This window comes from Dipodomys merriami, unplaced genomic scaffold (genome assembly GCF_024711535.1).
Source record: "Dipodomys merriami isolate MVZ:Mamm:240054 unplaced genomic scaffold, mDipMer1.0.p SCAF_772, whole genome shotgun sequence".
Taxonomy (NCBI): domain Eukaryota; kingdom Metazoa; phylum Chordata; class Mammalia; order Rodentia; family Heteromyidae; genus Dipodomys; species Dipodomys merriami.
In genome coordinates, this window is record NW_027206371.1 from 97,387 (window position 1) to 112,023 (window position 14,637).

Consider the following 14,637-nt stretch of genomic DNA (forward strand, 5'->3'; position numbering starts at 1 on the left):
ATGACCTGAAATGGAAGGTGGGACCAGCCCTGTATTCTAGCAACGACCGGAAATGGTCTGAAATGGAAGGCGGGACCAGTCCTATACCCTAGCAATGACCAGAAGTGGCCTGAAATGGAAAGTGGGCCTAGTCCTATACCTTAGCAATGACCAGAAATGACCTGAAATGGAAGGTGGGACTAGTCTTATACCCTAGCAATGACCGGAAGTGGCCTGAAATGGAAGGCGGGACCAGTCCTATACCCTATGAACGACCTGAAGTGGCCTGAAATGGAAGGTGGGAGTAGTCTTATACCCTAGCAATGACCGGAAATGACCTGAAATGGAAGGTGGGACTAGTCCTATACCCTAGCAACGACCAGAAGTGGCCTGAAATGGAAGGTGGGACCAGTCCTATACACTAGCAACGACCAGAAATGGCCTCAAATGGAAGGCGGGACCAGCTCTGTATCCTAGCATCAACCAGAAATGACCTGAAATGGAAGGCAGGACCAGTGCCCGGCCTCTGACCCCCGTGACCCCTAACCCTGCCGTGTGGTGTGGTGCTCACGAGGTTTTATTGTGTGAGAAGTTAGAGGACATAGGCCCGGATGTGACAGGGCCCCGGATGGGAGGCTGGGGAAAGGCCCCGGATGGGAGGCCCAAGGTGGAGGTCCAGGAGGAGAGGCTCAGGATGTGAGAGTCCCCGGATGTGGGAATCCCTGGGTCTGAGAATCCCCAGATGTGAGAGTCTCTGAATGTGAAAATCCCCAGATGTGGGAATCCCCGGATGTAAGACTTCCCCAGATGTGAGAATCCCCGCATGTGAGAGTCTCTGGATGTAAAAGTTCCTGGATGTGACAATCCCCGGATGTAGGAATCTCTAGATGTGGGAATCCCCGGATGTAAGAATCTCCGGCTGTGGGAATACCCAGACGTGAGAATCCCTGGATGCGAGAATCCCCAGATGTGAGAATCCCCGGATGTGAGAATCCCCGGATGTGAGAGTCTCTGGATGTAAGATTTCCCCGGATGTGGGAATTCCCTGGTCTGAGAATCCCCGGATGTAGGAATGCCTGGATATGAGAATCCCCAGATGTGGGAATCTCTGGATGTGAGAATCTCTGGATGTGAGAATTTCCAGATGTGAGAATCCCCGGATGTGAGAATCTCTGGATGTGAGAGTCTGTATGTAGGAATCCCCGGATGTGAGAGTCTCTGGATGTGAGAATCCCCGGATGTAAAAGTCTCCGGGTGTGAGAATCTCTGGTTGTGAGAATCCCCGGGTGTAAAAAGTCCCCGGATGTGGGATTCCCCGGATGTGTGAATTCATCCCCGGGAATCCCCAGATGTGTCACCAGAAGTGAGAATCCCCGGATGTGAGAATCCCTGGATGTAGGAATCCCCGGATGTGAGAGTCTGTATGTGGGAATCCCCAGATGTGGGAATCTCTGTATTTGAGTATACCCGGATGTGAGTCCCCGGATGTGAGAGGCGCAGGCCAGGATCTGCCGTAGCCCCGGGCAGTTGGGGGTTGGGGGTCGGGTCGGGGTCAGAGGTCGGGGATCAGGCGGTCGCAGGCGCAGAGCAGTCCGGGCGCGCAGCAGGGCTGCAGGTGCGGGCTCCAGGTGTTGTGTGCAGGGGCGAGGGGCGGGGCCGCGCGGGGGCGGCGCGTGCGCAGCATCCGGGCCACCGCGGCCTCCACGCGCCTGCGTGTTGCCATCGGGCCCCGCAGCGGGCGGGTCTCCCCTGGGTCCGCAGTCAGGTCAAAGAGCAGTGGCCGCCGGTGGCGGGTCATGCGCCGCCCGGAGCAGGCGCAGGCAGGGAAACCGAGGCAGGCGCCTGAGCCCGGCGGGTCGAAGCGCGGAGTGGCGAAGTGCAGCTTCCACACCGTGCGGCCTGCGGTGGGTGGGGGGGAAAGGAGTAACATCCTGGGCCTCACATCCGGGGATTCCCATCCGGGAATTCACATCCAGGACATCACATCGGGGGATTCACATCAGGGCATTCACACACAAGACCTTACATTCGGGGATTCCCATCCAGGACCTCACATCTGGGTATTCACATCCGGGGATTCCCATCTAGGACCTCACATCCAGGGAATCACATCCAGGACCTCACATCCGGGGATTCACATGCGGTACTTCACATCCGGGGATTCACATGCGGGACCTCACATCTGGGACCTCACATCCAGGGATTCCCATCTGGGACCTCACATCCAGGGCCTCACATCTGGGGATTCCCATCTGAGGCCTCACATCCGGGGCCTCACATCCAGGGATTCTCATCCAGTACCTCACATCTAGAGCCTCACATCCAGGAATTCCCATCAGGGACTTCACATCCGGGACCTTACATCAGGGGATTCCCATCTCATGCCTTCCATCCAGGTCCTCACATCCCGGGATTCCCACATCCGGGGATTCCCACATCCACCCCAGGCCTTGCATCCGGGTCTCTGCGTGCATGCATGCAGCTCCCTCTCCCACCCCGGGGCCCGGCGGAGGTCGAGGCACTCACTTGGGCGGTCGAACCAGCGCACGGCATGCAGCCGGGCCTCGCAGTAGTGCAGCAGGAAGTCGTGGCCTGTGGCCTGCGCCGTCCCCAGCAGCGCGGGCATCAGGTCCCGGCCGTCCACCTCCCTGCAGGACCCGGATGTGTAGGCTTCTGAGCACTCAGAGACCCAGATGTCCAGGCCAGAGCCCCCAGAGACCCAGATGTGCAGGCCAGAGATCCCAGAGACCTGGATGTCAAGGCTTGAGCATTTAGAGACCCAGATCTGCAGGCTTCTGAGCCCTCAGAGACCTGGATGTTCAGGCTTCTGAGGCCTTCAAGACCCGGATGTCCAGGCTCCTGAACACTCAGAGACCCAGATGTGCAGGCTTCAGAGTGCTCAGAGGCCCGGATGTGCAGGACAGAGATCCCAAAGACCCGGATGTCCAGGTTTCTGAGCCCCCAGAGACCCGGATGTGCAGGTCTAAGACCCAGGCCTCTGGTCTTATAGACCTGGATGTGCAGGCCTGAGGCCTCAGAGACCCGGATATCCAAGCTTCTGAGTGCTCAGAGACCCGGATGTCCATGCTTCTGAGCCCCCAGAGACCCGGATGTGCAGGCCTGAGATCCCAGAGACCTGGATGTGCAGGCTTCTGAGCCCTCAGAGACCCAGATGTGCAGTCCTGAGCCCTCAGAGACCCGGATGTCCAGGCCTGAGACCTGGACCTAGGTACTCAGAGACCTGGATGTGCAGCCCTGATGCCTTAGAGACGCGGATATGAAGGCCTGAGTCCTCAGAGACCCAGATGTCCAGGCTTCTGAGTGCTCAGAGGCCCGGATTTGCAGGCCTGAGCCCTTAGTTACCCAGATGTAAAGGCTTCTGAGCCCCCAGAGACCCGGATGTCAAGGCCTGAGCCCCGGGTTCTGGGTCTCAGAGACCCGGATGTGCAGGCTCCTGAGCCCCCAGACACCCGGATGTGCAGGTCTGAGCCCTCAGAGACCCAGATGTGCAGGCTTCTGAGCCCCCAGAGACCCGAATGAGCAGGCCTCAGCCTCCCCCCTTGGGATCCCCGAAGCCCCGGATGACCCCCCTTCCCCCCCACCCCGTGGGGACCCAGGCCAGCGAACTCCTACCTGTCCGCCGGAACCCAGCCCCCGGCCAGGCGCACCACAGTGGGGAACAGGTCCATGAGGCTGGTGGGCTCAGGCACCAGGCGCCCTGCGGGCAGCATCCCGGGCCAGCGCACCAGCCCAGGGACCCGGATGCCGCCCTCCCAGCCGCCCATGCCTTTGCCACCTGCAAGGGGAGGGGCGAAGGGCAAAGGTCAAGGGGCGGGGGCGGGCCGCGTGGGAGGCCCCGCCCGCCCTGCCTCAGTTTCCCCCTCGCCTCGGTGCACGCCGTTGGAACCCCCGAGGCGGGCGCCCCCAGCCCGGGCCTCCAGCGAGGCACCGTGGTCCGACGTGAAGTAGACAAGGGTGCGGCGCCCTAGCCCTGTGCCGTCCAGCGCCGCCAGCAGTTGCCCTGCGGGGGGGGGGAATGGGTCCGTGCCTCAGTTTACCCCCAGCGTCCACTGTGCCTCGTTTTACCCCCAACATGCACCGTGCCTCAGTTTACCCAACAGGCACCATGCCTCAGTTTACCCCCAACACTCACTGGGCCTCAGTTTACTCCCAACATGCACCGTGCCTCAGTTTACCCCCAATATGCACTGTGCCTCAGTTTACCCAAATGCACTTTGCCTCAGTTTACCCAAGTGCACCGTGCCTAAGTTTACCCAAATGCACCGTGCTTCAGTTTACCCCGACCCGCTGACCCCGTCCCCGTGCCTCAGTTTACCCCCATCCCGGTGCCTCAGTTTACTCAACCCACTCACCTCGTCCCCGTGCCTCAGTTTACCCAACATGCACCATGCCTCAGTTTACCCCAAAACCCAGTGACTCAGTTTACCCAACATGCACCGTGCCTCAGCTTACCCCTATACGCAGGCCTCAGTTTACCCACATCCACAGTACCTCAGTTTACCCAAATGCACCGTGCATGAGTTCACCCTGAACATGCACCATGCTTCAGTTTACCCAACATGCACCGTGCCTCAGTTTACCCCCAACATGCCCAGTGACTCAGTTTACCCAAGTGCACCGTGCCTCAGTTTACCCCAACCCATTGACCCCACTCCCATGCCTCAGTTTCCCCCATCCCGCTCACCCCATCTCCGTGCCTCAGTTTCCCCCAACCCACTCACCCCACCCCCGTGCCTCAGTTTCCCCATCCTGCTCACCCCACCCCCGTGCCTCAGTTTCCCTCATCCCAAGCACCGTGCCTCAGTTCCCTCCCTCCCCACACTCACCCACCATCCAGTCGAGCTCCTCCACGTTGTCGCCGTAGGCGCCGTGCGCGCTGCGGCCCCGGAAGGCGGGTGAGGTGACCAGCGGGACATGGACGTGGAGGAAGGAGACGAGGAGGAGGAAGGGGCGGGCCTGGTGCCTGCGGACCCACGTCAGAACCCGCCCCCATCATCAATAACCTCACCGATAACCGACCTGATCAGGTATTGCCAATAATCGATCAGATGATTGATAATCGATCCTGATCTGATCAGATAATACCAATAATCGATGGTGATGTGATCAATAATACCAATAATCAATAGTGATCTGATCGAAAATACCAATAATCGATCGTGATCTGATCAGTTATTACCAATAATCCAACAGATCTGATCAGTTATTACCAATAATCAAACATCATCTGATCGATATGACCAATAATAGAACATGAGCTGATCAGATATTACTAATAATCGAACAGGATCTGATCAATAATACCAATATTCGATCGTGGTGTGATCGATAATACCAATAATCGAACATCATCTGATCGATAATACCAATAATCGAACATGAGCTGATCAGTTATTACCAATAATCGATCATGATCTGATCACTACTACCAAAAATCGATCGTGGTCTGATCTGAAGTCTACCAGATGTCTCTACAGATCTACTAGATGGAACATCCAGGGACCTGAGGTCTACCAGATGTATATAGAGATATACTAGATGTAACATTCAGGGACTTGAGGTCTACCAGATGTCTATAGAGATCCATTGATGGAACATCCGGGGATTTGAGGTTGACAGTTGACTATAGAGATCTACTGGATGTACATCTGGGCACCTGAGGTCTACCAGTTGACTATAGAGATGTAGTAGATGTACATCCGGAGATCTGAGGTCTACCAGATGTCTATAGAGATCTATTGATGGAACATCTGGGGATTTGAGATTGACCGGTTGACTATAGAGATCTACTGGATGTACATCCGGGGATCTGAGGTCTACCAGATGCCTATAGAGATCTCCTAGTGGAACATTCGGGGATTTGAGGTTGACAGTTGACTATAGAGATCTGCTGGATGTACATCTGGGGATCTAAGGTCTACCAGTTTACTATAGAGATCTAGTAGATGGCATCTGTCCCCCTCCCCGCCCCCAGGCTGACCTGTGGATGAAGGCCTCAGCCTCCCGCAAGAAGAGCCCCGCGCTGGCCTCGAACCTCAGAGGCTGCTGGACGACCTGGTGATCCCTCATCAGGAAGCAGTCGGCGTGGACGATGAAGACACCTAAGAGGCGGGAGGTGCAGGCCAGGAGCAAGGCCCCACATCCGGGGCCCAGCACCCAGGGCACCCAGCGCAGGCCCAGCAGGCCCGTGAGCTTCCCAGCGGCCAGGCAGAGCAGGGAAAGCAGCAGCAGCTGCGCCCCCAGGTCCAGGGGCCCTTGCAGACGCGCTTGCTTCTCCGAGGGCTCCACTTGTAGGCAGTCCCCCATCAGGGTGAAGGGGACCCCAAAGAAGGAGTCGAACCCGTGGTTCAAGGGGTGGTGGCAGTGGTCAGTGGGGGACTCACAGTTGAGGCCCAGGTGCCATTTGCCTGGAGGGGAAGAGATGGATGGATGAGTGAATGGATGGGTGGATGGGTGGATGGATGGGTGGATGGATGGGTGGGTGGATGGATGGGTGGATGGATGGATGGATGGATGGATGGATGGATGGGTGGGTGGGTGTATGTATGTATGGATGGATGGATGGATGGGTGGATGGATGAATGGATGGGTGGATGGGTGGGTGGATGGATGGGTGGATGGATGGATGCACAGTGGATGGATGGATGGGTGGATGGGTGGATGGATGGATGGATGGATGGGTGGGTGGATGGATGGATGGATGAATGGATGGGTGGATGGATGGGTGGGTGGGTGTATGTATGTATGTATGGATGGATGGATGGGTGGATGGATGAATGGATGGGTGGATGGGTGGGTGGATGGATGGATGGATGGATGGATGGATGGATGGGTGGATGGATGGATGGGTGGATGGATGGGGGATGGGTGGATGGATGGATGGGTGGATCCGATTTGTCTCTTACCTATGAGGCCGGTGGCATATCCCTGCTCCTGCAGGATCTTGGCAAAGGTGATCTCGGAGGTGGGCAGCCCGCCAGACACGGCCGCCCACTGCAGCACGCGCGCCCCGTTGGTGGTCACCATGCCTTCCAAGAGAGAGAAGAAGGACCCTAGGTCAGTGATGATGGCATCCTGAGTCAGGAGGGGGCATCTAGCACCTTCAGGGGGAAGGCCTGCTGTGTCTGGGATAGCCTGGGACCTGCCCACCCGGGGTGGAAAGGACCCCAGCCCTGGGAGCCCCCGGGGGAAACCAATATGGCGTAACTTCCGGTTTCCTGGCAGTTCAGGGGAGAAGTCCCAGAGTCTCAGGGATTTGAACCTGAGATCCTCAGAGTAGTCCTCCCCTCCCTCTGGTGGACCTCAGTGCCCTAGATGTTGGGCCTCAGTTCCCTGGATGTTGGACCTCAGGTCCCCGGATGTTGGATGTTCGTATCCCGGATGTTGGCCCTCAGATCCCCGGATGATGGAGTTCAGTGCCCTGTATGGTGGATATCAGGACCCCAGATGTTGGACTTCAGTTACCCGGATGTTGTAGCTCAGTTCCCTGGATGTTGGATCTTACTACCCCGGATATTGGAGCTCAGGTTCAGGTATGTTGGCCCTCAGATCCTCAGATGTTGGAGCTCAGTTCCCCGGATGTTGGGGCTCAGGTTCCTGGATTTTGGATCTTAGTACCCCAGATGGTGGATGTCAGGTCCTCGGATGTTGGAGTTCAGTTCCCAGAATGTTAGGCTTCAGATCCCCGATGTTGGATCTTAGTACAATGGATGTTAGAGATAAGGTTCCCGGATGTTAGAGTTCAGTGCCCCAGATGTTGGTGCTCAGATCCCCAGATGTTGGATCTTAGTAATCCGGATGTTAGAGATGAAGCCCCTGGATGTTAGAGCTCAGTGCCCCGGATGTTGGTGCTCAGTTCCCCGGATGTTGGGCTTTAGATCCCCGGATGTTGGGTTTCAGATCCCCAGATGTTGGATATCAGGTCCACGGATGTTGGATCTTAGTACCCCGGATGTTGGCTCTCAGATCCCCGGATGTCCCGCCCCCCGTCTCCCCCCCACCTCCCCCTCCGTTCCCCGGATGTCCCCCCCATACCGACCCAGGCGCACAGGGTAGCGTCCCGTCAGGAAGGCCGCGTGGCTTGGGCTGCAGACGGACGCTGCTGCCAGGTGCTGGGTCAGCCGCACGCCATCCCGGGCCAGGCCATCCAGGTGCGGGGTGCTGTGGGGGGAGAGGGAAACTGAGTCACAGCCAAGAACATAGGGGGACCTGGGTCTAACATCCGGGGATCTAATGCCCAACATCCCAGGAGCTAAACTCCAACATCCGGGGCCCTGAGATCCCACATCCGGGGATCTAAGATCCAACATCCGGGGACCTGAGATCCCACATCTGGGGTACTAAGATCCAACATCTGGGGACCTGAGGTCCAACATCTGGAGACCTGGCATCCAACATCTGGGAACCTGAGGGCCAACATCCGGGGATCTAAGATCCAACATCTGGGGCCCTGAGATCCCACATCCAGGGTATTAAGATCTATATCTGTGGACTGGGCTCCTACATCCGGGGATCTAAGGCCCAACATCTGGGGACCTGAGGGCCAACCTCCGGGTATCTGATCTCCAACATCCGGGGACCTGATCTTCAACATCCAGGGAACTGAGATCTAACATCCTGGGAATTGAACTCCAACATCTGGGGACCTAACATCCAACATCCAGGGACCTGAGGTCCACTAGATGTCTATACAGTTCTCCTGGTGGAACATCCGGGGAACTGAGCTCAAATATCCGGGGTACTAACATGTAACATCCGGGGACCTGATCTCCAACATCCGGGGACCTGATCTCCAACATCCGGGGACCTGATCTCTAACATCCGAGGACCTGACATCTAACATCCGGGGTACTAACATCTAACATCCAGGGACCTGATCTCCAACATCCGGAGCACTAACATCTAACATCCGGGAACCAGATTTCCCACATCCGGGGCATTAAGGTCTAACATCCGTGGACCTGTCCTCCAACATCCGGGGCACTAACATCCCACATCCGGGGATCTGATATCCAACATCCGGGGTACTAATATCTAACATCCGGGGACCTGATATCCAACATCCGGGACACTAAGATCTAACATCCAGGCACCTGGGCTCCTACATCCGGAGGAATAAGATCCAACATCCGGAGTCTGAGCTACAACATCTGGTGTCCTAATATCTAACATCCGGGGACCTGAGCTCCCACATTCGGGGCACTAACCTCCAACATCTGGGGACCTGAACTCCTACATCCGGAGCACTGAAGTCTAATATCTGGGGACATGATCTCCCACATCCGGGGTACTAAGATTTAACATCCCGGGACCTGATATCCAACATCCGGGGCACTAAGATCCAACATCTGGGGACCTAGTCTCCAACATCCGGGGTACTAACATCCAACATCCGGGGTACTAACATCCAACATCCGGGGAACCTGATTTCCCACATCGGGGGTATTAAGATTTAACATCCGGGGACCTGATATCCAACATCCGGGGACCTGGTCTCAAATCCGGGGTACTAACATGTAACATCCGGGGACCTGATATCCAACATCCGGGGCACTAAGATCCAACATCCGGGGATTTGATATCCAACATCCACAATACTAACATCCAACATCCGGGGAACTGAGTTACTAGATGTCTATACAGTTCTCCTGGTGGAACATCCAGGGATCTGAGCTCCCACATCTGGGTAACTAAGGCCCCACATCCGGGCCTCCCCCTCTGCTCACCGCAGGCTGCGGTTCCCGAAGCTGCCCAGGTCGCCCAGGCCCAGGTCGTCGGCCAAGAGCAGCAGGAAGTTGGGGCGCGAGGGGGCGATGCCTGCGCAGGGGCCAGGAGGGAGGAGGAGGAGGAGGAGGAAGGCGAGGGGTGGGGCTGCACAGCCGCTGTGCGACCTGAGGAGGAGAGAGAGGAGGAGGAGGGGTGGATGGGTGGATGGATGGGAGGATGGATGGATGGATAGGTGTATGGGTGGATGGATGGATGGATGGATGGGTGAATGGATGGGTGGATGGATGGATGGATGGATGGGTGGATGGATGGATGGATGGATGGATGGATGGATGGATGGGTGAATGGATGGGTGGATGGATGGATGGTTGGATGGATGAGTGGATGGGTGGATGGATGGATGGGTGGATGGGTGGATGGATGGGTGGGTGGGTGTATGGATGGATGGATGGGTGAATGGATGGGTGGGTGGATGGATGGATGGATGGGTGGGTGGATGGATGGATGGATGGATGGATGAATACGTGGATGGATGGATCGGTGGATGAATAGGGGGATGGATGGATGGGGATATGGATGGATTGATGGATGGGTGGGTGAATGGATGGATGGATGGATGGATGGATGGGTGGGTGGATGGATGTTTGGGTGGATGGATGGATGGAGGGTGGATGGGTGGTTGGATGGGTGGATGGATGGATGGGTGGATGGGAAGAGGGATGGAAGGACGCCCCCTCCCTCCAGGCCCTCTCCTGACCAACATGGCGTCCAGGATCGCGTCCTTCCCATGATGCTCCCCGTTTCCTGGAAGAGAAGGCCAGAAGCAGGAAGTGGGGAAGAGCTGAGGAACATCCGGCCACCCCAGGGCCAGGCTGCTGTTGTCCCCACCAGTACATCAGCCCCTCACCTCGTCTTTCCAGGCCTGTGGCGGGGCCCTGCAGCCCCCACCCCGAGGCATGGTGGGACATGCGGGGGGGCTCCAAAAAGCAATCGAAGCCCCCCCACCCCGGGTCCCCACACCTCTCCCCATGTTCCCCAGAGGACGAACTCACATCCACAGTTCTCTGCCATCAGTGCCTGGGCCTGCTGCTCTCCCTGCCAGCCAGGAAGCTCGCAGGACTCAAATGTCCACGTCACTCCAGCAGCCAGAACTCCACAACCCCCCTCCTAAATAAAAGTCCCCTTGTTCCTTGGAAAGCACCACATCTCCCCCTCCAAAATAAAAGTCCCCTTTGTTCCCTAGAAAGGAACAGGATTGGTGCTGAAGGGGAAGGAGGGGAAGGAAGGAAAAAGCCCGGAGTTGCTGGGCTGGGCGCCAAGAAATTGCCAGACCTGTCAGAGGCAGGAGGAAGGGGAGAAGGGTAACCTCGAGAACTACATGGAGGGCTGCAATAAGAGTCAGGACCGTCAGGGAGCGTGGCCTGTGCCAGGGGGCGTGGTCTGCGCTCAGTAGGGTGTGGCCAGAGCTCAGGAGGGCGTGGCCTGGGCTGGGGAGGAAGTGAGGGACTCAGGAGGGCGTGGCCTGTGCTGGGAATGTAGTGAGGGTCCCAGAAGGGCGTGGCCTGTGCTAGGAGCGGAAATGAGGGCGTGGCCTGTGCTGGGCGGAATTGAGGGTCTCAGGAGGGCGTGGTCTGTGCTCAGGAGGGCGTGGTCTGTGCTGGGGAGGAAATGAAGGTCTCAGGAGGGCGTTGCCTGTGCTGGGATGGAAGTGAGGGACTCAGGAGGGCGTGGCCTCAGGTGGAGCTAAACTGAGGGTCTCAGGAGGGAGTGGTCTGCAATGAGGCGGAAGTGAGGGTCTCAGGAGGGTGTGGCCTGCAACAAGGAGGAAGTGAGGGACCTATGTGGGCGTGGCCTGCGCTGGGGCGGAAGTGAGGGTCTCAGGAGGGCGTGGCCTGTGTTGGGAAGGAAGTGAAGGTCTCAGGAGGGCGTGGCCTGTGCTGGGAATGTAGTGAGGGCCCCAGGAGGGTGTGGCCTGCGCTAGGAGCGGAATTGAGAGTGTGGCCTGTGCTGGGCGGAAATGAGGGTCTCAGGAGGTCCTGGCCTGTGCTGGGGCAGAAGTGAGGGTTTCAGGAGGGCGTGGCCTGCGCTGGGGTGGAAGTGAGGAAGAATTCCATCCAGAAGCAGCACGGCTGCTTTATTGCCTCCGAGTCTGGGAAAGGACCCCAACGGCCCAAAGCGCAGCTGGAGCCCGGGGCCAAGGTGTGGAGCGCCCGCTCCGCCCACATCCAGGTTCCACCTCTCACATCTGGGTCTCAACCCCTCACATCCGGGTCCAAACCCCTCACATCCAGGTCCAAACCCCTCACATCCGGGTCCTGGCGCCTGCCAGTGGACCTGGAGATAAGTGACATCCTGGTACTCGCCTCCACGTCTGGCTTCCCGGACCTGGAGATCCCTAACATCTGGGTACTCACCACACATCCAGGTTCACGGACCTGGAGGTCCCTAACATCTGGGTACTCACCCCACATCCAGGTTCATGGACCTGGAGGTCCCTAACATCCGAGTACCCAGCCCACATCCAGGTTGACGGACCTGGAGTCCCTAAGATCCGAGTACCCAGCCCACATCCGGGTTCACGGACCTGGAGGTCCCTAACATTTGGGTAGTTCTCATTCCACATGTCGGTCTTGGACCCTCAGTGTATGTGGAGGGACCTGACATCCGGGATCCCCACGTCACATCCGGGTCCTAGACCCTGTCAGTGGAAGGAGAGGAGCGTGACATCCGGGACTCCACATGCCACAGCCAGGCCTGTGCGTGTGATATCCGGGTCGCGCCCAGCACACATCCGGGTCCCTGCCACAGTCCACATCCGGGTTAATGGACGTGGACTTACATAACGTCCGGGTTCCCCATGCAACATCCGGGTCCTGGCCCCTCAGTGGACCTGGAGATAGGTGACATCCGGGTCCCCCAGTCCACATCCGGGTCCTGGCCCCTCAGTGGACCTAAGATAAGTGACATCCGGGTCCCTGACGCCACATCCAGGTGAGTGGACATGGAGGAGGGTGACATCCGGGTCCCCCAGTCCACATCCGGGTCCTAGCCCTTCAGTGGACCTGGAGATAAGTGACATCTGGGTTCCCCAGGCCACATCTGGGTCAGTGAACACGAATGAGGGTGACATCCGGGTCCCTCCCAGTCCACATCTGGGTACTGGCCCCTCAGTGGACATGAAGGAAGGTGACATCCGGGTCCCTCCTCGTCCACATCCGGGTCTTGACCCATCAGTGCATCTGGAGGAAAGTGACATCCGGTTCCTCCATGCCACATCCGGGTCAGTGGACATGGAAGAAAGTGACATCCGGGTCCCTTCTAGTCCACATCCGGGTCCTGGCCCCTCAGTCAGTGGACCCGGAGATAGGTGACATCCGGTCTTTCCCAGTCCACATCTGGGTCCCTCCCAGTCCACATCCGGGTCCTAGCCTCTCCATGGCCTCTGGTCGGACCGCAGCTTCTGTACAACACGCACAGGTTTGGAGCCCCACATCCGGGCATCTTCCGGCTGGGGTGCAGGAGTCTTGCTGGAGCTGGATATCAGGGTCTCACGCGATTTCCCGGCAACTGAACCCAGCGGCCTAGAGGCAGGAATGAAGCCCCACATCCGGGTCTTCTTGGTCTGTTGCCTGGCAACCAAACGCAGAGGCCTAGACGCTGCAGTGGAGCCCAAAGTCCTGGTATCTTTACTTGGTTGCCCAGCAACCGAACGCCGCGGCCTAGTGGCAGGAATGAAGGCTCACATCCGGGTCTCCTCAGTCCGTCGCCCTGCCATGGCACCCAGCGGCCTAGTGGCGGGAATGAAGCTGAACATCCTGGTCTCCGGCGCGCGGGGGGCGTGTCCGGGCGGCGCCCCGGGGCGGGCGCGGCAGACGTAGGCGCCGCGGTCGCGCTCGGAGGCGGCGCGCACCTCCAGGCTGCCGTCAGCGCCCAGCGTGAAGCGGCCTCGCCTCTGCGGCCCACGAAGCACCAGCCCGCCGGGCAGGTGCCAGGACACCGGAAGCATGGAGGTGGGGCAGCGCAGCCGGAAGCTGCCACTCAGCGCCACACGCAGCGCCGCTCCTGACGCCGCCCCAGGGGGCGGAGTCAGCACCTCAGAGGGTGGAGTCGGCGCGTCAGAGGGCGGACTCAGTGCCCAAGATGGCAGGGCAGGCGCGTGATGGGGCGGAGCTGGCGCACCAGTGGGCGGAGCCAACGCCTCAGAGGGCGCAGTCAGCGCCCAATATGGCGGGGCAGGTGTGTGACGGGGCGGAGCTGGCGCACCAGGGGGCGGAGTCAACGCCTCAGAGGACGGAGCCAAAGCCGCAGGGGGCAGAGCCCGCGCCCACCATGGTCGCAGCCGCACCCACATCCGGGCTTCGCCTGCCGGGTTGCGCGCAACACACACCACGGCGTAGCTGCCACCGCTGCGCAGCGCACGCACATCCGGGATTTCCAACGTCCCCTGCGCATCCACGCTGATCCCTCCCCCAGTGCGACTGCCATACGGGACTGGAAGTACCAGCCCCCCTGGAAGTTCCCACAGCAGGTGGGGCTCGGGGACGCCATCCGCCTGGCAGCACACGCGCAGACGCACCATGGGGGAGACCCGGATGTCGTCGTTCACGTCGTCATGGACGTCAGGCGTGACCCGGATGCGCGGCGCCCGCAGCTGCACGTGTAGGCGCACGGTGGCGCGCCGGCCCCGCCCCGCCACGCACGTGAACGTGCCTGCGTCGGCCCGCCGTGCCCCCCGCAGGCGCAGACGCCCGTCTGGCAGCACCCGGATGTGGGCGTCCTCCGGGCCGGAAGTGATGGCCACAGACTGCGAGGCCGGCGTCAGCCAGGTCACTGCGCGCGACCCCTGGGTCACGGGGCACGTGAGGGTCACAGGGGCGCCGTAGGGGACGGAGAGCTCGGGGGGTAGCGGGG

The 14,637-nt window shown here is 59.1% G+C and overlaps 1 protein-coding gene across 6 annotated transcripts; it reads right to left on the reverse strand.

Moving 5' to 3' along the window:
- Nucleotides 1–538: 538 nt before the first annotated feature.
- LOC138818521 (arylsulfatase L-like) lies at nt 539–13,413 on the reverse strand. Of its 6 annotated transcripts, none has more exons than XM_070009433.1 (11): nt 12,566–12,673; nt 10,484–10,530; nt 9,726–9,890; nt 8,039–8,160; nt 6,906–7,028; nt 5,981–6,407; nt 4,827–4,963; nt 3,866–4,000; nt 3,613–3,775; nt 2,506–2,627; nt 539–1,878 (listed from the first exon to the last, which is right to left on the reverse strand). In XM_070009433.1, exons 1-11 carry the CDS (start codon nt 12,590–12,592, stop codon nt 1,532–1,534), a joined length of 1,815 nt encoding a protein of 604 aa, XP_069865534.1. In that variant the 5' UTR covers nt 12,593–12,673; the 3' UTR covers nt 539–1,531. The 6 variants fall into 6 exon arrangements, with proteins under 6 accessions (XP_069865534.1, XP_069865535.1, XP_069865538.1 ...); XM_070009434.1 differs by lacking the exon at nt 12,566–12,673 and adding an exon at nt 10,779–10,863; XM_070009437.1 differs by lacking the exon at nt 8,039–8,160 and having other exon boundaries at nt 5,981–6,101; nt 12,566–13,413.
- Nucleotides 13,414–14,637: the final 1,224 nt, after the last annotated feature.

What these genes read in the sequence shown, in the direction of transcription:
- LOC138818521 (XM_070009431.1), bottom strand. Translation starts at nt 12,744, where the DNA reads ATGTCACCCTCCTCCATGTCCACTCACCTGGATGTGGCGTCAGGGACC. An exon ending in ATGGGGAACCCGGACGTTAT is followed by an intron (nt 10,531 to 12,565) that starts GTAAGTCCACGT and finishes CTTCTCTTCCAG; the next exon opens with GAAACGGGGAGCATCATGGG. An exon ending in GCGCTGGTTCGACCGCCCAA is followed by an intron (nt 1,879 to 2,505) that starts GTGAGTGCCTCG and finishes CACCCACCGCAG; the next exon opens with GCCGCACGGTGTGGAAGCTG.